Genomic DNA, 24,035 nt, shown 5'->3' on the forward strand with positions numbered 1-24,035 from the left:
AAAATCAAGTAACAGTCAGTATCTGGTGTGGCTACCAGCTGCATTAAGTGCCACTCCTCCACATGGACTGCACCAGATTTGCCAGTTATTGCTGTGAGATGTTACCCCACTCTTCCACCACGGCACCTGCAAGTTCCCGGACATTTCTGGGGGGGAATGGCCCTAGCCCTCACCCTCCGATCCAACAGGTCCCAGACCTGCTCAATGGGATTGAGATCCGGGCTCTTCGCTGGCCATGACAGAACACTGACATTCCTGTCTTGCAGGAAATCACGCACAGATTGAGCAGTAAGGCTGGTGGCATTGTCATGCCAGGGTGAGCCTGCAGGAAGGGTACCACATGAGGGAGGAGGATGGCTTCCCTATAACGCACATCTATGAGATTGCCTGCAATGACAACAAGCTCAGTCTGATGATGCTGTGACACACCGCCCCAGACCATGACGGACCCTCCACCTCCAAATTGATCCCGCTTCAGAGTACAGGCCTCAGTGTAACGCGCATTCCTTCGACGATAAACGCGAATCCGACCATCACCCCTGGTGAGACAAAACAGCGACTCGTCATTGAAGACCACTTTTTGCCAGTCCTGACTGGTCCAGCGACGGTGGGTTTGTGCCCAAAGGCAATGTTGTTGCCGGTGATGTCTGGTCAGGACCTGCCTTACAACAGGCTTACAAGCCCTCAGTGCAGCCTCTCTCAGCCTATTGCGGACAGTCTGAGGACTGATGGAGGGATTGTGCATTCCTAATGTAACTCGGGCAGTTGTTGTTGCCATCCTGTACCTGTCCCGCAGGTGTGATGTTCGGATGTACCGATCCTGTGCAGGTGTTGTTACATGTGGTCTGCCACTGCGAGGATGATCAGCTGTCTGTCTTGTCTCCCTGTAGCGCTGTCTTACAGTACAGACATTGCAATTTATTGCCCTGGCCACATCTGCAGTCCTCATGCCTCCGTGATGCCTCCTCTCGATACCCCTAAACACTGAGGAACATTGGGTGGAAACCATGTGCTTTCGTGGTACCGCCGTTGTGATACCCGGACCACACCATTGACCGAGCCACTTGGGAGCACTGTTGCTACAGTAAATGCTTGGGGAGGAGGGCCCTGAGAACACGCACCTTCTCCCGGCCTCCAGCTAGGGTCATGAGATCTGCCTCTTGCCCCTCACTGCGCAATAATCCGCTTTCACCCTGCTCTCCTTCGACCCAGCACGGTGTCTGTGCCATGACGACTGCCGCTGACCCGGAAGCACCAATGGCTTCTGGCCCGGACCCTTTCCTTTATGCCTCAGAATCTGTTGCGTCACCCCTGTGAAGGACTTTTGTTTGTCCTTGAAACAGGCCTGTAAGGACTCCATAGCCAAACAACTCTGTTGGTGAAACTGTCCCTCTCAGGAATCCAAGATTACATCAACTAGAGGTGGCCCTGAGCCTCCATACTTTCCCACACAGCCAGGATAGAACAACGGGACAGACACAGCACAAAATCAGCCATAGCATGACTTTCATCGAGAAGCTCGGGAGCCGGCTTCCCCCACCTCCATGGTCTTAATCAGCTCCTGTAGAAAAACGATATGATACATCTGCAGCATTGTGACCACATTCAACGACCGGGCCGTCACACCGTCAACCCGGTACACTTTGTCCAGCTGATCCGCCGAGAACCGGCACTGTTTATTTGGAAGCACAGTGCTAGGATTAGCCCCCTTGTTAGCCTCTGGAGCTAAGTAACTCGCTAGCTTTCCATCCATTGGCAGTGTGAAAATGAGCCCCGGCTCCTCCATACCCTCTACATTTATTAACTCACCATAACCTGATAGTATCAGTCTGGCTGAATAAGGGGAATCCCAGGTCGTCTTTAGCTCATGGGCAAAATCTTTAAACAGGTAAGTGACGTTTCACCGCTGCAAGGACAGGAGGTAAATACCTTCCCTCAAACCTGCCGGAACGCTGCTGCGGGGGAGAAGATGGCCAATCCACCCCCAGGTGATCTGCTGCACTATGACACAGCTCCATCAAAGGTGAATTAACCATCAATAGTTCACTCTCCCCCGCCGAATGCAAAAAAAACATTTTTAGAACACTTCACATGTGAAACAATGTGTTTTTTAGAACACTTCACATGTGAAACAAACACATTGTTTCAAATTATTTCACATGAACAAAACATGTGGAAATATCATGTGAAATCATGTGGGTTTTTTGTAAGGGTGTATACACTGTGAATGAATGAGATTATCTGAAAGATAGCCCATTATTGAAGAAAGAAGCAGACATTATTCACTAGAAATGTACACAATGCACATTCTTACCTACAGCTCTTCACGGGACCTTGGTTTTCAATGAGGAAGTCTTGAACATTCTAAATGGGAAGGAATGTAAACGTACGTATTATTTTAGTTGATATATGCGTTCCTATGGTGCACTACTTTTGACCAGGGCATATACATAGGGCTCTGGTCAAAAGGGGTGCACTATATTTTTTATTTTATCTTTATTTAACTAGGCAAGTCAGTTAAGAACAAATTCTTATTTGTAGGGAATAGGGCGCCATTTGGGACACATTAGACGCAACCACTTTTCTGAACACTACAACTCTATTTATCAGACATGGGTTCAAATACTATTAAAGTATTTAAATTACTTTCACATACATTTCAAAGTAAATATTTGGATTTTAATATTTTGAAATACAGTTGGAAAATATTGGCATGTATTTGAAAATAATCAAATACACAGACAAGTGTATTTTCAAATACACATATTAAAATACTCCCATGCATTTAAATCCAGGTCAGTTTGGTTCAAGGGGTATTTGCTATGTTTTTGGAAATAAGTATTTGAAAATATTTTAAAGTAGTATTTATAGGAAATGATTTGAAAAAAATTCTTCAAAATAGAAGTAGTTGATTCAGCTACAATTTTTGAAAATACTCAAATACACTAGAAAATACGTATTTGAACCCAGGTCTGCTATTTATAAACTTGTCATTATTCAGAGATGTAAATGCTAATATCAGTTTTTCTTTATATTTCTGTATTTTCTTTCTGAGCATGTGAATGAAATGAATTCAAATCTGTTTCTCCTTCTCAAATCTGTTTCCCTTCACACATTGTAAACTAGATATGAAGTAATGGTCTTAGAGAGAGTTAGTGTTGACATTCAGTAATCACAGTACACACACATACAGTACCTCCACGAAGTTGAGCAGTTTTCCCATGGACACCTCAAAGCCCTTTTTGGCCCCCTCGTTCTTACGTAGTTGACACTCCAGAACGGCCACTCTCTTCTTCAGCTCCTCCACCTCATCCTATCAGGAAGGACACCACACTAGGTCATCAGCAGGGGTTCTACTGAATGGCCTGCATCTGGATGGGTTTTCATTCAGAAATTGAAAGATTGTCTGTATTTTTTATAAATTTTTATTATTGTGATTAAATCGCATTGTCTGAGAGCGTTCAAAATACACTGACAATGTCCAAAATACATCTATACAGCTAAAAACAACAATACCATGTCAAATCAAGTTGACAGTGAAGTTAGTGATTATCAATATACCAAATTTTATAACAAACTTTAAATTACAGCTCAATTTGAGCTAAATCTGAATTTGTTATTCATCTTGATTAATCACAGCAAATCCTGGGATTAACAGCCCTAATTTTCAATAAAATTACATATTTTCAATAAAGTGTCATTCATTGATGATAGTTCAATTATTTAAAAAATATAGCAAAAGTTTTTATTGACTTTTCTGTGATACGTTTCATGTAGGCTACGTGCCAAATGTGTGATACGTTTCATGTAGGCTACGTGCCAAAGGTGTGATACGTTTCATGTAGGCTACGTGCCAAAAGTGTAACTGGTGATATAATTATGGTCCAGGTAAAGGTCTCCCGAACAGGATGGAGAAAACCTGGAACGGGATCACAGACCAGAGGATTGGGGATCTGGTGCGGACTCACACAGTATGGAAGGGTGAGGAGTGACAGGAGGGAGAGGGAAAGCAAGGGAGAGAAGTTAAGAATGATGAGATGGGTCTACATTTATTTTACTCACACAGTGAAGGAGTAAATCCTGCATACTCGGACAGGAAGAGGGGGGGAATCATGAGCAGACTTTTCTCAGCACAGGGGAGAGGGAGGAACCTGGAACGGACTCACACATGGAGGAAAGGAAGGAACCAGGAGCAGGGTCCAGCAGGGTTTGGGTGGGCTCGACACACTGGTTGACAGGATGGACAGAAGGAAATACAGGCAAATGGAAGGAAGGGAGAGGAAGGAACTACTTCATTTGAAGACAGGGGAAGAGAGAGAGTGTGAGAGAGAAACAGAGACAAAGACACATACAGAGAGACAGATACAGATAGAGAGAACAGGGTATACTAAGGCCCCTCAGATCTAGCAGAGCTCCCTGTGGTTGATACCTTACACCAAGAAAATAATACATGCTTTTGAGGAATAGAATGTTAATTATTCCAACGGGGGAATGTAGTGTAGTCTGTTACCTCAGTCTGGGCATGGGTTTTATGCTCAACAGAGAAAGAGGAAAGAGAGAAGGGGGTCTTAAAGCCGAGGATGGCGGTTGACAGGTTTAATGGCAATTCTGCTTCTCAAAAGTAGTCTCTGGTCCAAAGTAGTGCGCTATGGGTGAAAATAGTTATGTTAAAAAGTGTGTAGGCTATAGTAGCTCTGGTCTAAAGAAGTGCACTACATGGAGAATAGTTGATGTGGTTAAAAGCAGTGGTGGAAAAAGTACCCAATTGTCATTCTTGAGTAAAAGTATAGATACCTTGATAGAAAGTTACTCAAGTAAAAGTTAACCAGTAAAATACTATTTAAGTAAAAGTCTAAAAGTATTTGGTTGTAAATATACTTAACCTCTTGAAGCTAGGGGGCACTATTTTTATGTTTGGAAAAATAACGTTCCCAAAGTAAATGGCCTATTGCCCATTGAAAGGGATATCAACCAGATTCCTTTTTCTATGGCTTCCCTAAGGTGTCAGCCTTCAGACATAGTTTCCGGCTTTTATTTTGAAGAATGAGCGTGAATGACCACTTTGCGTAAGTGGACAGGTGGGGGCTCTCAGAGTGATTTGTGCTCTAAAGAGAGAGGCGGCCATTGTTACTCCCGGTCATAGTGAAAAGCCAACAGTCCCGGTTGATATGTTATTGAATAGATATTTGAAAAACACCTTGAGGATTGATTATAAAAAAACATTTGACATGTTTCTGTGTACATTATGGATATAATTTGGAATTTTTGTCTGCGTTGTCGTGACCGCTCTTTCCGGTGGATTCCTGGGCATAACGCAACAAACTAACGGAGGTATTTGCATATAAAAAAATATCTTTATGGATCAAAAGGAACATTTGTTGTCTAACTGGGAGTCTCGTGAGTGAAAACATCCGAAGATCAAAGGTAAACAATTAATTTGATTGCTTTTCTGATTTTCGTGACCAAGTTACCTGATGCTAGGTGTACTTATTGTTTTGTTATGCTATCGATAAACTTACACAAACGCTTGTATTGCTTTCGCTGTGAAGCATGATTTCAAAATCCGAGATGACAGGGTGATTAACAAAAGGCTAAGCTATGTTTCGCTATATTTCACTTGTGATTTCATGAATATGAATATTTTCTAGTAATATTATTTAACTGTGGCGCTATGCTATTCAGCGTTGCTGATGACAAATATACCGGATCCGGGATGGGTGGTTCAAAGAGTTAAATATCAACAGTAAATGTAATTGATCAAATATACTTAAGTATCAAAAGTAAAAGTATAAATCATTTCAAATTCCTTATATTAAACAAAGCAGACGGCACCATTTCTTGTTTAAAAAATGTACTCAAGACATAATTTACAAATTATGCATTTGTGTTTCGTGAGTCCGCCAGATCATAGGCAGTAGGAATGACCACATGTTCTCATGATAAGTGTGTGCATTGAGTAAAAGGTACATTTTCTTTTTGAAGTAAAAGTTGGCAAAACATAAATGGTAAAGTACAGATACATAAGTACTTTACTCCACTGGTCAAAAGTAGTGCAATACACGGGAAATAGTGGTTCTGGTCAAAAGTAATGCAATAGGGATTATAGGGTATGATTTGAGAACCAGTCTGTTACCTTAGCCTGGCCGGGCTGCTGCTGTTCGTTCCTCTGGGCCTTGAGCTCGGCTATCTCAGCCTCCAGGAGATGGATCACCTCCTCATAATCCATCTCCATCCCCCTGGCCTGCTTCTGGGCTGCTACAGCCAGGTGGATCCGGCTCCGCAGAGCACGGCTCTCATCCGTCCCAGACTTTACCTCCTACCAGGGAGAGTGACGAGGAGAGGAGAGTCAAACAGGCACAGGAATATGCTGTAGGTAAAAGTTCAGTGCACTTTGAACTTGTGTTGGAACATTTTACTGCTTGAATGAATGAAAAGGATTCTACATTATTTATTTAGAAATGGTGCTTTGCTTTAATTTGTCTCTTAAATGATTTTGCCCTATTTCAGAGGCATTTTAGCTTTCTTTTGTAATTCTCTGCTAGAGGATAAAAGTGTTCTGAGGTGTGTGACACTGACATCCACAAACAGGTCTCCAGTCGTGTAAAATGTACTGATTGTCATACTTGACTAAAAGTAAAAGATACCTTAATAGAAAATGACTCAAGTAAAAGTCACCCAATAAAATACTACTTGAGAAAAAGTCTAAAAGTATCTGGTTTAAAATGTACTTAAATACAGTGGTGGAAAAGTGTTGATACTTGAGTAAAAGTACAAAGTAAGTGCTATACATCAAAATCCTCATTAAGCAAACCAGGCGCCACAATTGTCTTAAATTTTTTTACGGACAGGCGGGCACACTCCCACACTTTTGGGTGTTATTCCTGATGTATGGAGTAAAAAGTACCTTATTTTCTTTGGGAATGTAGTGGAGTAAAAGTTGTGAAAAATATAAATAGCAAAGTAATGTACAGATATCCCGAAAAACTACTTAAGTAGTGCTCCAAAGTATTTTTACTTCAGTACTTTACACCACTGCAGGTCTCCCTCACTCATCACCAGCTAGAGCAGAGTCAACACACTAGAACAGAGTCAACACTCTAGAGCAGAGTCAACACGCTAGAGCAGAGTCAACACGCTAGAGCAGAGTCAACACGCTAGGGCAGAGTCAACACGCTAGGGCAGAGTCAACACGCTAGGGCAGAGTCAACACGCTAGGGCAGAGTCAACACGTTAGAGCAGAGTCAACACGCTAGAGCAGAGTCAAAACGCTAGTGCAGTCAACACGCTAGAGCAGTCAACACGCTAGAGTATAGTCAACACGATAATCAACATACTAGTGTTAACACGCTAGAGTGGTGTTAAGACGCTAGAGTAAACATGCTAGTGACACATGACGGATGATGGGACTACCTTGGAGAGAGAGACAACCTGACAGACTAACCTACATAATTACATAAGGTTATGTAATGCTCTACAAAATTCCCAGTAGTTTTTCCTGACCACTTGACCTGAAAGAACTCCTAGCCGTACCTGATACTATGATAATACGGTAGATAATTGACACAGAAGGCTCACGTGTGTTGTGGTCAATCTATACAAGCTGTAGCGTAATATTGAGTTGCAGTTCATGGTTTAAAAAAACAACATGGGATGGCAATGCCTCTGAAGACTTAAAAAAAAAAAATGTTTCGTAAGCCTAGTGGCATAACATGCATTAGTCTGTCAGTTAGTTCAAAGTTCAAACCCTCTAGCCAATGTTCTATTATCAATCTGTAGGTATGTGGAAAACCTCAATATAGCCGTCCAGTTATAAAGTCTCTGATGGATTTATTTATTTTCTTCCACAAACTATTTCTCTGTGTGTTTGTGTGTGCTTGTGGTCAATGCTGATCCCTGCTGTTGGCTAAAAATAAACACCTAACTCTCTGTGACCTAGATCTCCCCTGGTGTTCCCTACATGGAACACATGTGTGCACACACACACACACACACACGCACACACACCAGTAAATGGGAACATACACATGCACACATTCATTGACTTGCCTCCCCCCCACACACACCAGCTGTTCCTGTGACTGGAATACTGGGAAATCTATATATTCTCAGAACCGACGTTCAGAGAACAGAAGGAGAGAGAGCTAGAGAGCGAGGGATAAGATCACTTAAGCTGGGATACATCTCACAGTCATGTGAATGAGTTGCCCGAGTTAGCAATGACCAACAGCATCAGTACACAGGAAGGGCACGATGGGGCAGAGCAACATACAAGCTGTAACTCTAAACACTGAGTAAGCCCTCACTATTGTATCTTTATATACTGTTAGTCTGTGTCTCTCCTTTTCCCCTCAGCTCTATAAAAGAGCCTTAATAAAAAATCTAACCAAACCCCATGCAAACTGGTCAAACATGGATTTATCAGATGGCGTTGTAAACCTTCACAAAATAGCAACAGCAGAACATGTCCCTGGATCTATTCAATACATAATTCAGTTGTTTTACTAGTAAATTATGCATTTTCTTTATCCGCTTGTGTAATGTTTTCTGTGTGCTGGCTGGGATGACAGCAGGGATTTTGTTCTGTAATGCTGCTACACTCTGAGCCTGAAGCTGCAGGGAGCACTATACAGAGCTCTTAAAGGCAGCATCCCAAATGGCACCCTATTTCTTATATTGTGCACTTGGCAACAGTCATCGAAATTGTTAAAAAGGTTTTAAAAACATTTATAATAATTGATCCCAGGCTGTGTCGCGACTGGGGGACCCATGAGGTGCCGCACAATTGGCCCAACGTCGTCCGGGTTAGGGGAGGGTTTGGCCGGCCGGGATGTCCTTGTCCCATTGCACTCTAGCGACTCCTTGTGGCATGCCGGGAGCATGCATACTGACTTCCATCGGCAGTCGTACGGTGTTTCCTCCAACACGTTGGTGCGGCTGGCTTCCGGATTAAGCGGGCTGTGTGTCAAGAAGCAGTGTGGCTTGGCAGGGTCGTGCTTCGGAGGACGCATGGCTCTCGACCTTCGCCTCTACCGAGTCCGTACAGGAGTTGCAGCGATGGGACAAGACTGTAAATACCAATTGGATATCACGAAATTGGGGAGAAAAAGAGGTAATAAGTAAAAAAATATATTTCTAATTAATGCAACAGCTGGATAATGGGTGAAGATACTCCAAACTTTTAGAAATGTTATAATCCTCAGATATTGACTGAATTATTACACATAAAACATTTTACTGGCACAGACAAATAATAAGTTTTACTTTAATTAGAATGCACTCATTTATACATTTTCTTATGGTATCAGGTATTTTTTGAATATATTCTGTGTTCATATAAAGATAATTATGTGTGCCTAATTTACATAAATATAGTATATTTGCATATATGCATAACTTAACATAAAGGGGAGGAACAGGGCTGCAACCATCAAACACTTGTGCCATCTTCCCCACCTGCACTGTCTAGACTGCCTCAATAATTACTGTTGTTGTCTTGTTCACTTGCATAATTCAACAAGTGTGTTAATAGCAGGATACTCTCAGATTCAAAATCAACACGCTTGGCTCTACATTATACCTATCTAAACATACTTTACATTGTTTGCAAGAAAATACATAATATCACTATAATCCAAGTGTTTTTTCCGTTAGTTGCCTTCATTTCAGCGCATCTAATATGTAAACATTTCAACTGTATTAAATGATTACTTTTTTCAATTCCACAAAAAATTAACACCCATCAAGTTATCTTTGTTCTCTTTCTTCTGATGCAAGTGTCGAGACGGTGAGTTAAAAAAAGTGTTTAGCAATTCTAAATGTATTTCACATTTGAGATTCTTCAAATAGCCAGACTTTGCCTTGACAGCTTTCCACACTCTTGGCATTCTCTCAACCAGCTTCATGAGGTAGTCACCTGGAATGCATTTAAATTAACAGGTGTGCCTTCTTAAAAGTTCATTTGTGGAATTTCTTTCCTTCTTAATGCATTTGAGCCAATCAGTTGTGTTGTGACAAGTTAGGGGTGGTATACAGAAGATAGCCCTATTTTGTAAAAGACCAAGTCCATATTATGGCAAGAACAGCTCAAATAAGCAAAGAGAAACGACAGTCCATCATTACTTTAAGACATGAAGGTCAGTCGATATGGAACATTTCAAGAACTTGAAAGTTTCTTCAAGTGAAGTCATAAAAACCATCAAGCGCAATGGTGATACTGGCTCTCATAAGGACCGCCACAGGAATGGAAGACCCAGAGTTACCTCTGCTGCAGAGGACTGGTTCATTAGAGTTAACTGCACCTCAGATTGCTGCCCAAATAAATGCTTCACAGAGAACAAGTAACAGACACATCTCAACATCAACTGTTCAGAGGAGACTGCGAGAATCAGAGGCCTTCATGGTCGATTTGCTGCAAAGAAACCACTACTAAAGGACACAAATAATAAGAAGAGACTGGCTTGGGCCAAGAAACATGAGCAATGGACATTAGACCGATGGAAATGTGTCCTTTGGTCTGGGTTGAAATGTATGACTTTTGTTTCCAACCGCTGTGTCTTTGTGAGACGCGGTGTGGGTGAACGGATGATCTTTGCATGTTTATTTCACACCGTGAAGCATGGAGGTGGTGGTGCTATGGTGTGGGGGTGCTTTGCTGCTGACACTGATTTATTTAGAATTCAAGGCACACTTAACCAGCATAGCTACAAAAGCATTCTGCAGCAATACGCCATTCCCATCTGGGCTTAGTGGGACTATCATTTGTTTTTCAACAGGCCAATGACCCAACACACCTCCAGGCTATGTAAGGGCTATTTTACCAAGAAGGAGAGTGATGGAGTGCTGCATCAGATGACCTGGCCTCCACAATCCCCAGACCTCAACCAAATTGAGATGGTTTGAGATGATTCGGAACGCAGAGTGAAGGAAAAGACTGTTGGAAAAGCATTCCAGGTGAAGATAGTTGAGAGAATGCCAAGAGTGTGCAAAGCTGTCAAGGCAAAGGGTGCCTATTTGAAGAATCTCAAATATAACATATATTTGGATTTGTTTAACACTTTTTGGTTACTACTTGATTCCATTTGTTATTTCATAGTTTTGATGTCTTCACTATTATTCTACAATGTAGAAAATAGTTTAAAAAAATAAGAAAAACCCTTGATTGAGTAGGTATTCTAAAACTTTTGACCGGTAGTGTAAGTGTAGCCTACATGTCTATGTAATATGGCCTATAGTAGCAACAATTATTTATGTTGCAGAGGCAGTAGCTCATGTTGGGTCTGCAAGAGGGACTCCGACAAGAAGCTCTTCATGTATTCGTAATGTTTATTTAAAATGGTTTGCTTGTACTTCTACCCAAACCTGGTCCCGGAGGGCCAAAACCCTTCTGGTTTCCATCCTCTCCTTTTAAATCAGGGACTAATTCAGATCTGGGACACCAGTTGAGTGCAATTAACTATCAGGTAGAAACAAAAAAACTGAAATGTTTCAGCCCTCCAGGACCAGTGTTGGGCAGCCCTGGTGTAGAACTTAATCTGATAACCAGGTAGTGACTACATAATATGCAATCAGTGTCATGACAAACATGATGTACAGGAGGAAGATAGAGGGATATGGAGAAACCGAATAAATATGTTACTATCCTAGTGCCTGTTGGGATATATTACATTTGGAAATTGATCTGTGTGCTTTATGCTTCAGAGGATGAGTCCCAAATGACACACTATCCCCTAATTGCACTACAATGGGCCTAGTCAAAAGTAGTGCACTATATAGGAAATAGAGTGTCATTTGGGATGCAACTAGATAGAAGAAGAGGTGTGCTGTGTCAATGACTCACAATACAGGGAGGATCTATTTAGGGTGCACCCGCCTCTATGTTCCCTGTAGGCTCACACATCATACAGTAACCCTACACGGTGCCGTCCATTTCTCCCTCCTACACACGGTGAGTATTGCCATGGTGCTACTACAAAACAGTATGGGCTTAAATCCCGTGTTCTCAACACACTCAGAGGATTGATGACGACATGCATGGAGGGGAAGTTTGAGAGAGTGTGTGACTGCTCTAGGGTCCCGTAGCGAATTAAGGAGTTCATAATGAGGGGTTTGTTGGTTTCAGTATGTGACGCTCATGTGGTTGGGTGTATGCAGTATGTGATGCTCATGGGTTATCAGTTTATCGGCCGTGTCCGAATACCCCTTGATGCATTCTACCATAAATAGCAGGGTTTTTGGGTATGCAAAAATAGAAAGTGTTACAGCATGTGAAATGTCAAATGTAGTAAATGCCAGGACGTCATACTATTTTTGGCTTTGCATCTACTAGAATTCTCTGCACACGGTTGAGGAAGAGAATTGTCTTTCTCTACCCACGTGTGTTTGAAAACAGCTGATAATCAGATAAAGGGATGTGCTGTTCAAAAACAAACGAATGGCGGGAATTAACGCAATTACACATTAGGGGCTCCCGAGTGGCGCATCTCAGTGCTAGGGGCGTCACTACAGACCTTGGTTCGATTCCAGGCTGTGTCACAACATGTCGTGATCGGAGTCCCATAGGGTTGCGCACAAATGGCCCAGTATCATCCAGGTTAGGGTTTGGCCGGGGTAGGCCGTCATTGTAAATAAGAATTGTTCTTAACTGACTTCCCCAGTTAAATAAAATAAACATGATGCATTCTTAGTATGGATGAGCTTAGTTTATATTCGTTGCTTACTGCGTTTTTACTAAAAAGTATGTTCTAAATATTATGTAGTAAGATTAGTACAGTACACAGTATGTCGTTAGTAAGTAGTAGGCAAGGCAGATTTCAGACATGGTCATCCACAAGACAAACCTGGACAATCTTGTATGAAGTCCACAGTCTAAGACCAAGAAAACACCATCGCTTGCTGAATATAAACTGTAATCTAGATACATGCATTTAAAAGATTGCATGCTAGTCTTATGCTACCTCTTCACGACCGGTCATTAACAAAACGTCAGTTGGACTCAAGCACAGGAGGTTGGTAGCACCTTAATTGGGGAGAACGGGCTCGTGGTAATGACTGGAGTGGAATGGTATCAAACACATGGTCTGCAGGTGTTTGATGGCATTCCATTTGCTCGGTTTCTGCCATTATTATGAGCCGTCCTCCCCTCAGCAGCCTGATATGGCCTCAAGTTTCTGGTTTGTTCTCTGCTTCTTCATAAGACAAAAGAACCCTACAGAATAAAACGCATGTATGTAAGTGTGCATGCTTGTGCAGAGCGCCCTCTGGTGAATGGGCAAACTACGCACCCCCCCAAAAAACCTCAACAAAACCAGCTAACTTCCAGTAAGTGAGCTTCAGATGTATGTGTAAGGTCAGATAAAGTATACTAAAATCACCTGTTTGACCATGTTCAGCTCTTCCTGCATCTGCAGGTGAAGTCTCTCTGACTCTGCCAACTGCTCCTGGAGAATGTAGAGACACGGCAAGAAAATAAAAAAGTCTATATATATTCTCTAAGTCTACACACACGTTCCTGTTTTCTGACCTACTAATGTTTGATTTCTCTAACTCCTGTGATACCTGTAGTTTCTTGATCTCTCTCAGAGCCTCGATGTGGTCTTTCCTCAGTCTCTCCATCTCCTCCAGGTCATCAGAGTCAGACAGTGAAGGCTAACAGATACAGGACAACAGGGACATTATTAGACAGAGACAGTGAAGGCTGATCTAATAGTGAAGGATGATCTGGAGAGACAGGAAGACAGAGGGACATGAATAAAGGCTCTACTTCACACAATACAAGCAAAAGAACATGGGACTAACAACTTGTCAAAGACTTTACATCAAACAGGCATTACCAGCATGTATAGCATCAACACAGGAACACATCATTAAAATAACATGTTACGGCATGATTTAGTTACAGTCTGTATTGCACTCTCACACACACTACAACATAGGAACACGTGCATATAGGCCAGTGGTTTTCAAACCTATCCTCGGGGACCCCTAGATATTTCACAACTTTGTTGTTGTCCTGAACTAGCTCACCTGGTGCACCTAACATGGGCTTGATAATTACAGTAGTTGACAAGTTGAATCAGGTGAGCTAGCTCTAGAACAGTTCAAATACATGGAACAGATGGATGTCCCAACAGATGGGTGTCCCAAAACCCCTAATAGATTGGTTACTGAAGACTTTACTGCAAACATATATTGTACAATCACACTACTACACACATTAATCACCTTCAAGCAGAGCATCAACAGGTCGACATCCATAACCACTACTACACTGTACACATGGATGTTTACTACAGCAAACAGGAATGCTACAATAGAGAAACACTGTTAGTGCAGGGATGGGCAACTCTAGTCCTCAGGGCCTGATTGGTGTCACACTTTTCACCCAGCCATATAACTGACTAAATTAATTGCATTCTAAACTAAAGACCATGATTAGTTTATTATTGGAGTCAGGTATGTTTGCTGGGGCAAAAGTGTATCACCAATCAGGCCCTGAGGACTAGAGTTGCCCATCGCCACCTTAGCATAAGACAGAGCTGCAAATCATCATACCCATTTGAAATTTCGCAGTCTGATATGTACTTAACCAACTACAATGCATTAGCTTTGACGTCTTCACAGAAGAAAACCCTAGAGGCTAAAGTGTACAGTATTAATATCTCCTACCGTGTTGGTAGGTGACTCTAGGAGACTGGAGAGGTCATCGGACACGAACCTGGAGCCTTGACCTCCGGCCCCTGACTCCTCAAACTGAAGCTTGAACAGCTCCCGTGTCAGTGTCTCAAAGTCTGCACAGAGTAATAACATGTGTTTTATAATCACAATCTATAAATATAGATGCTCGTTGCACAATTTTGTATAGCTGAAAAACACATAAGAAAAGACTATTGCCTGTTGTTAAAGTTTCAATAGAAACATGCTACATTATACATACAGTTGAAGTCGGAAGTTTATATACACTTAGGTTGGAATCATTAAAACTCGTTTTTTTTCAACCACTCCACAAATGTCTTGTTAACAAACTATAGTTTTGGCAAGTCGGTTAGGAAATATACTTTGTGCACGACACAAGCCATTTTCCCAACAATATTTACAGACAGATTAAGAAGAAAGAAAAAAGAATCCGCCAAGACCTCAGGAAACAAATTGGAGACCTCAAGAAGTCTGGTTCATCCTTGGGAGCAATTTCCAAACACCTGAAGTGACCATGTTCATCTGTACAAACAATAGTACGCAAGTATAAACACCATGGGACCATGCAGCCGTCATACCTGTCATGGCCGTCGAAAGAACTAGACCAAAGCGCAGAGTGGTGAGCATACATATTCCTTTTATTTAGGATGACGCCAACAATAAACAATACAAAACAACCGTGAAGCTTAAGGGCTATGTACCACAAACAAAGTTAACTACCCACAATCACAGGTGGGAAAAAGGGCTGCCTAAGTATGGTTCCCAATCAGAGACAATGCTAGACAGCTGTCCCTGATTGAGAACCATACCGGGCCAAAACTAGGAAATACAAAACATAGAAAATAGAACATAGAATGCCCACCCAAATCACACCCTGACCAAACCAAAATAGAGACATAAAAAGCTCTCTAAGATCAGGGCGTGACAATACCGCTCAGGAAGGAAACACGTTCTGTCTCCCAGAGACAAACGTATTTTGGTGCGAAAAGTGAAAATCAATCCCAGAACAACAGCAAAGGACCTTGTGAAGATGCTGGTGGAAACAGGTACAAAAGTATCTATATCCACAGTTAAATGAGTCCTATATCGACATAAACTGAAAGGCTGCTTAGCAAGGAAGAAGCCACTGCTCCAAAACCGCCATAAAAAAGCCAGACTACGGTTTGCAACTGCACATGGGGACAAAGATGGTACTTTTTGGAGAAATGTCCTCTGGTCTGATGAAACTAAAATAGAACTGTTTGGCCATAATGACCATTGTTATGTTTGGAGGAAAAAGGGGGAGGCTTGCAAGCCGAAAAACACCATGCCAACCGTGAAGCACGGGGGTGGCAGCATCATGTTGTGGGGGTGCTTTGCTGAAGGAGGGACTGGTGCACTTCACAAAATAGATGGCATCATGAGGTAGGAAAATTATGTGGATATATTGAAGCAACATCTCAAGACATCAGTCTGGAAGTTAAAGCTTGGTTGCAAATGGGTCATCCAAATGGACAATGACCCCAAGCATACTTTCAAAGTTGTGGCAAAATGGCTTTAGGACAACAAAGTCAAGGTATTGGAGTGGCCATAACAAAGCCCTGACCTCAATCCTCTATAAAATTTGTGGGCAGAACTGAAAAAGTGTGTACGAGCAAGGAGGCCTACAAACCTGACTCAGTTACACCAGCTCTGTCATGAGGAATGGGCAAAATTTCACCCAACTTATTGTGGGAAACTTGTGGAAGGCTACCCAAAACGTTTGACCCATGTTAATCAATTTAAAAGGCAATGCTATCAAATACTAATTGAGTGTATGTAAACTTCTGACCCACTGGGAATGTGATGAAAGAAATAAAAGCTGAAATAAATCACTCTCTAATATTATTCTGACATAATACATTCTTAAAATAAAGTGGTGATCCGGGCCTCCTGGGTGGTGCAGTGGTTAAGGGCGCTGTACCATCAGAGTCCCTGGGTTCGCGCCCAGGCTCTGTCGTAACTGGCCGCGACCGGGAGGTCCGTGGGGCGACGCACAATTGGCCTAGCGTCGTCCGGGTTAGGGAGGGGTTGGTCGTTAAGGATGTCCTTGTCTCATCGCGCACCAGCAACTCCTGTGGCGGGCCGGGCGCAGTGTGTGCTAACCAAGGTTGCCAGGTGCACGGTGTATCCTCCGACACATTGGTGCGGCTGGCTTCCGGGTTGGATGCGCGCTGTGTTAGGAAGCAGTACGGCTGGTTGGGTTGTGCATCAGAGGACGCGTGACTTTCAACCTTCGTCTCTCCCTAGCCCGTACGGGAGCTGTAGCGATGAGACAAGATAGTAGTTACTACAACAATTGGATACCACGAAATTGGGGAGAAAAAGGGGTAAAAAAAATAAATACAAATAACTGACCTAAGACAGGGAATTTTTACCTGGATTAAATGTCAGGAATTGTGAACAAAATGTGTTTAAATGTACTTTGCTAAGGTGTATGTAAACTTCTGACTTCAACTGTATGTATTGTAGAGGAAGTTCTCTGGATGAAAGAACATGTATTATAATGTCCTCTTTCAATAAAATCAGAAGACTTGTGTGGTCAAGATAACCGACATGAAAAAATATAAATACAATAGTATTCACTGTAGTGCTTTTGCATACTTGACTGTTGTATTCACTATAATTGTCACGCCTTGGTCTTAGTATTTTGTGTTTTAGTTAATTAGTTGGTCAGGCCAGGGTGTGACATGGGTTTATGTTATTGTGTTGTCGTATTGGGGTTTTTGTAGGTATTGGGATTGTGGTTGATTAGGGGTGTGTTTAGTTTAGGTTTGGCTGCCTGAGGCGGTTCTCAATCAGAGTCAGGTGATTCTTGTTGTCTCTGATGGGGAACCATATTTAGGTAGTCTGGGTTTCACTGTGTATTTCGTGGGTGATTGTTCCTGTCTCTGTGTAGTTTCACCAGATAGGCTGTAATTAGGTTTCACGTTCCGTTTTGTTGTTTTGTATTTTGTATCAGTTATTTCATGTACCGCGATTCATTCATTAAATAACATGAGTAACCACCACTATGCATTTCGGTCCGACTTTCTTTCGACAAACGAAGAACGCTGTTACAGTAATGTTTTTCCGGATACTGTGGTATTTACTGTAGTATACTGTAGTATTTACAGTTAACTATTGTATACATACTGTAGTAAAGAACTGTAGTATATTCTATAGTAATTAATGTAGTGTTTTTGTAGATTGTAGTATAGTGCAGTATTTAACTGTAGTGTTTTTGCAGACTGTACTACACTATAGTATTTACTGTGGTGTTTTTTTCAGGCATTACTGTAGTATTTACTATCGTGTTTTTGTTGTATTATCTTTGACACAAACACGGAGGCTTTCTCCATCTGGAAACCTACTGGAGAAATACTAAAAGATCAAATGTTCCATAACTTGTAGGTAGGACTGGGGTCTGAACAGATAATTCAGCACTTCTGCTCTTTTGTATAACCTGTAGGGATTATATTATACAGTTTACTATAGAATTCTATAGTAAGTGCTGTAGTATTCTATAGTAAACTGTAGTATTTTTTCATGTGGTTGCTGACACATGCCAGATCTTACAATGCCTGGATAAGTATTTTACCTATCAACTAACCACATTATATATTATAGCAATCTGGTGCCCGACGGCACAGTCAATGAAATGACATGCAATCATGGGTTGATGCTGCAACGTCTGAGCAGGAGAACGCGACCAGAGATAGTGAACGTGTTAGCTAAGGTAAAGTGGTAAGGTACAGTAAATGTCAGCGTTAGAAAGCTAAGGTAAAGGTTAAGGAGCTAGTGTAATGTTGTATGTGTTCAAGTTAGAGTCAGCATAAAGATCAGGGTTAAAATTAGGATACAACTGTAAAAAATGACTGGATCAACTAACATTTTTGGCATCAACTAGTTTTGAATTAGGTTCTCATTTAAAAAAATGTTTTTGTTGAAACTAGGGTTGAAAAATTACAGGAACTTTCAATAAATTCCCTGGTTTTCCTGAAATCCCAGTTGGAGGAATCCCAGAATAAGAGGAAAAAAGCAGGAAATCCAGAAATCTCCAACCAGGATTGCTGGAAAACCAGGGAATTTATTGAAAGTTCCCAGAATTTTGCAACCCAAGTTGAAACCAAATACACTGCTCAAAAAATAAAGGGAACACTAAAATAACACATCCTAGATCTGAATGAATGAAATATTCTTATTAAATACCTTTTTCTTTACATAGTTGAATGTGCTGACATCAAAATCACACAAAAATGATCAATGGAAATCAAATTTATCAACCCATGGAGGTCTGGATTTGGAGTCACACTCAAAATTAAAGTGGAAAACCACACTACAGGCTGATCCAACTTTGATGTAATGTCCTTAAAACAAGTCAAAATGAGGCTCAGTAGTGTGTGTGGCCTCCACGTGCCTGTATGACCTCCCTACAACGCCTGGGCATGCTCCTGAGGAGGAGGCGGATGGTCTCCTGAGGGATCTCCTCCCAGACCTGGACTAAAGCATCCGCCAACTCCTGGACAGTCTGTGGTGCAACGTGGCGTTGGTGGATGGAGCAAGACATGATGTCCCAGATGTGCTCAATTGGATTCAGGTCTGGGGAACGGGCGGGCCAGTCCATAGCATCAATACCTTCCTCTTGCAGGAACTGCTGACACACTCCAGCCACATGAGGTCTACCATTGTCTTGCATTAGGAGGAACCCAGGGCTACCGCACCACAAGGGGTCTGAGGATCTCATCTCGGTACCTAATGGCAGTCAGGCTACCTCTGGCGAGCACATGGAGGGCTGTGCGGCCCCCCAAATAAATGCCACCCCACACCATGACTGACCCACCGCCAAACCGGTCATGCTGGAGGATGTTGCAGGCATCAGAACGTTCTCCACGGCGTCTCTAGACTCTGTCACGTGCTCAGTGTGAACCTGCTTTCATCTGTGAAGAGCACAGGGCGCCAGTGGTGAATTTGCCAATCTTGGTGTTCTCTGGCAAATACCAAACGTCCTGCATGGTGTTGGGCTATAAGCACAACCCCAACCTGTGGACGTTCGGCCCTCATTACCACCCTCATGGAGTCTGTTTCTGACCGTTTGAGCAGACACATGCACATTTGTGGCCTGCTGGAGGTCATTTTGCAGGGCTCTGGCAGTGCTCCTCCTGCTCCTCCTTGCACAAAGGCGGAGGGAGCGGTCCTGCTGCTGGGTTGTTGCCCTCCTCCACGTCTCCTGATGTACTGGCCTGTCTCCTGGTAGCGCCTCCATGCTCTGGACACTATGCTGACAGACACAGCAAACCTTCTTGCCACAGCTCGCATTGATGTGTCATCCTGGATGAGCTGCACTGCCTGAGCCACTTGTGTGGGTTGTAGACTCCGTTTCATGCTACCATTAGAGTGAAAGCACCGCCAGCATTCAAAAGTGACCAAAACATCAGCCAGGAAGCATAGGAACTGAGAAGTGGTCTGTGGTCACCACCTGCAGAACCACTCCTTTATTGGGGTGTCTTGCTAATTGACTATAATTTCCACCTGTTGTCTATTCCATTTGCACAACAGCATGTGAAATTTGTCAATCAGTGTTGCTTCCTAAGTGGACAGTTTGATTTCACAGAAGTGTGATTGACTTGGAGTTACATTGTGTTGTTTAAGTGTTCCCTTTATTTTTTTGAGCAGTGTATATATATATATATTTTTTTTTTTTACCTTTATCTAACCAGGCAAGTCAGTTAAGAACAAATTCTTATTTTCAATGACGGCCTGGGAACAGTGGGTTAACTGCCTGTTCAGGGGGCAGACGACAGATTTGTACCTTGTCAGCTCGGGGGTTTGAACTCGCAACCTTCAGGTTACTCAGTCCAACGCTCTAACAACTAGGCTACCCTGCCGCCCCATATATAAGATTCAATTCTGACTTTTATGTTTGATTACTAACAAACCTAGTTGCAACCTATTTCTTTCAACACGCAACTTACCTTTCCCCTTTGGTTAAACTTAATAAATAACATAAATATAAAATAATATATACAGTACCAGTCAAATGTTTGGACACACCTACTCATTCAAGGGTTTTTCTTTATTGTTACTATTTCCTACATTGTATAATAATAGCGAAGACCTCAAAACTATGAAATAACACATATTGAATCATGTAGTAACCAAAAAAGTGTTCAACAAATACTAATATATTTAAGATTCTTCAAAGTAGCCAGTCTTTCCCTTGATGACAGCTTCGCACACTCTTGGCATTCTCTCAACCAGCTTCATGAGGTAGTCACCTGGAATGTATTTCAATTAACAGGTGTGCCTTGTTAAAGGTTCATTTGTGGAATTTCTTTCCTTCTTAATGCATTTGAGCCAATCAGTTGTGTTGTGACAAGTTAGGGGTGGTATACAGAAGATAGCCCTATTTTGTAAAAGACCAAATCCATATTATGGCAAGAACAGCTCAAATAAGCAGAGATATGACAGTCCATCATTACTTTAAGACATGAAGGTCAGTCAATGCTGAACATTTCAAGAACTTTGAAAGTTTCTTCAAGTGCAGTCGCAAAAACCATCAAGTATGATGAAACTGAGAACCGCCACAGGAAAGGGAGACCCAGTGTTACCTCTGCTGCAGAGGATACGTTCATTAGAGTTACCAGCCTCAGAAAGGAGACTGTGTGAATCAAGCCTTCATGGTCGAATTGCTGCAAAGAAACCACTATTAAAGGACACCAATAATAAGAAGAGACTTGCTTGGGCCAAGAAACATGAGCAATGGACATTAGGCCGGTGGAAATCTGTCCTTTGGTCTGGAGTTCAAATTTGAGATTTTTGGTTCCAACCGCCATGTCTTTGTGAGATGCAGTGTAGGTGAACCGAAGATCTCTGCATGTGTAGTTCCGACCGTGAAGCATGGAGGAGGTGTGATGGTGTGGGGTTGCTTTGCTGGTGACACTGTCTGTGATTTATTTAGAATTCAAGGCACACTTAACCAGCATGGCTACCACAGCATTCTGCAGCGATACGCAATCCCATCTGGTTTGGGCTTAGTGGTACTATAATTTGTTTTCAACAGGGCAATGACCCAACCCACCTCCAGGCTGAATAAGGGCTATTTGACCAAGAAGGAGAGTGATGGAGTGCTGCATCAGATGACCTGACCTCAAACAATCCCCCGACCTCAACCCAATTGCGATGGTTTGGGATGAGTTGGACCGCAGAGTGAAGGAAAAGCAGCCAACAAGTGCTCAGCATATGTGGGAACTCCTTCAAGACTCTTGGAAAAGCGTTCATGAAGCTGGTTGAGAGAATGCCAAGAGCGTGCAAAGCTGGCATCAAGGCAAAGTGTGGCTACTTTGAAGAATCTAAAATATATTTTCATTTGTTTAACACTTTTTTGGTTACTACATGATTCCGTATGTGTTGTTTCATAGTTTATGTCTTCCCTGTTATTCTACAATGTAGAAAATAGCCAAAATAAAGAAAAACCCTTGAATGATTAGGTGTCCAAACTTTGACTGTATATATACACAACCTCTTTTTTCTTCATGTTGTACTAAGTTGATTTTTACTTAGGAATTACCTATCGAAATCGCTTCAATTGTGGTGCAAGCAATTCAATCTAAAAATCTGTTAATCAAGATATTACATTGGTTCTTTAACATGAAATAAGGACTCCAAACATTTTCTTTACATAAGACTTTCACAGTAAAGGGACATACCACAGCTGCTCTTTCACGGTGTATGTCAATTAATATGTTATTAACATAGGCCTATAATATGTGTCATAAAGATCGAGGGTTTTCTAACTACTTGCAAATACGAGCATTTCTGCATCTCCCCGGTAGAAACGCACCTTTAACATTTCCTGGTTGTGAGCAAACCACAATATCCAGAATTTATAGCAATAGCAAACAACGTTGAGAATGAGTGTCAACAAGTAGCTGGCGTTACTTGCTGGACCAACCACTCGTTCATAGTACATCAGCTTGCGAAGCACTATTTATTTTTGTGTCGACAACAACTGTAAAGTTTAGTCATGAATTGGTGCTCAGTACCTTGGATGTGCAAACTACAAGCATGCACAGACTGCTGGGGTAACGTTTCATTGGTTACCTTACTAAGGTGTCGAGCAGAGGTAATTTAGCTAATTTAACTAACTAGCGAACTACATTTGTTTATCTAAAGCAAAATCTAGCTTGCTCGCTTTCATAATACTCTGGCTAGACATTCCAAGGCACATCAATGTAATTAGCCAGCTGCTATCTGGCAATGTGATTTGTTACGTTGCAAGATAACGTTAGCTATATTAGATTATGTTAGCTAAAGCCTACCGGACCATATCGAGCCATTTGCTAGCTAGCCAACTAACTACTGCAGAGGCTAACGTGACTGGTCTATGTGTTCTATTTCCAGAGTCCGATCCAATCAAGATCTGCAACAGCATCAACAACAAGCTCAGCACCAGGAACTAGTGTTACGGCCCTACTACACTCCAGCCATCGGACGTCCGGCCTGCCATCAGCCATTGAGGGAACACTTCCTTTGAAATCAATGAAAGCTGCTATACTGCCCACGTTACGTCACACCCAATAGATAGATGAGCTGTCAACATCACAAAAATGATACGCTCGCTTTAAATGGGGCAGAAGTCCGTGTTGTTGTGATTCTGGATGGCCAGATAGCTAGCAACAAAGACAAGAATCTACCATGTAGGGAATCGTAGGTGGCTCATTTCAGCTAGTTGTATCTTGTTCTTGATACTATGTCTTGTTTTGAGGTGTTTTGACTGATGTCACGTCTATGCTAACATGGCAAAAAAATTGCTGGCCAGCTAACCAACAATTGTAACAATGCATTTGAGAGACAATACGTGTTCATTGCGCAAATGTATTTATGTTTTCAATAAACATTGGAGACATGTTGTCAACAATCTAAGACACCCCTGTCTATTTGGCCCCATAGCACACGCGTTGGATTCTATCTTGTCTACAGCAGCGTCCAAGGTCAAGAATCGATGTTCCAATTCTCGATGGATGACGCGTGCGTTCATTCTATCTTGTGAATGGAAAAAAAAAAGATTTTGGTTGGTTTCTGGTGTAGCAGATAGAACGTCACAATGACACAATGCAGATTGCAATGCGTGTAGTGTAGCTGATTTATAAGTCACCTTTGCTAAGTCTTTCCATGACTCCATGATGAGCAAATAAATATACTGGAGCTTGGCATCAACATGGTATGTGTCTTGATGTCATAGTTGGTGTGTTTATAAGTAGGCTACAACTTCTACTGTTGTTCTCTCTGTATGGGGGCTTAGTTGATTGTTTATGCTTGAAGTCTAAATTGGAGAAAAGCAGAGT

At 42.0% G+C, this 24,035-nt stretch overlaps 1 protein-coding gene across 1 annotated transcript in view; it reads right to left on the reverse strand.

The window, feature by feature from the left end:
- Window positions 1-24,035, reverse strand: part of LOC135511378 (syntaxin-binding protein 4-like) — an 87,549-nt gene that overhangs the window by 34,362 nt on the left and 29,152 nt on the right. Inside the window, 6 exon segments of the mRNA XM_064932911.1 lie at window positions 2,315-2,364; window positions 3,197-3,313; window positions 6,134-6,316; window positions 13,371-13,436; window positions 13,555-13,644; window positions 14,665-14,786. Coding sequence (XP_064788983.1) covers window positions 2,315-2,364; window positions 3,197-3,313; window positions 6,134-6,316; window positions 13,371-13,436; window positions 13,555-13,644; window positions 14,665-14,786 — 628 coding nt within the window.

This window comes from Oncorhynchus masou, chromosome 24 (assembly GCF_036934945.1).
Source record: "Oncorhynchus masou masou isolate Uvic2021 chromosome 24, UVic_Omas_1.1, whole genome shotgun sequence".
Classification (NCBI taxonomy): domain Eukaryota; kingdom Metazoa; phylum Chordata; class Actinopteri; order Salmoniformes; family Salmonidae; genus Oncorhynchus; species Oncorhynchus masou.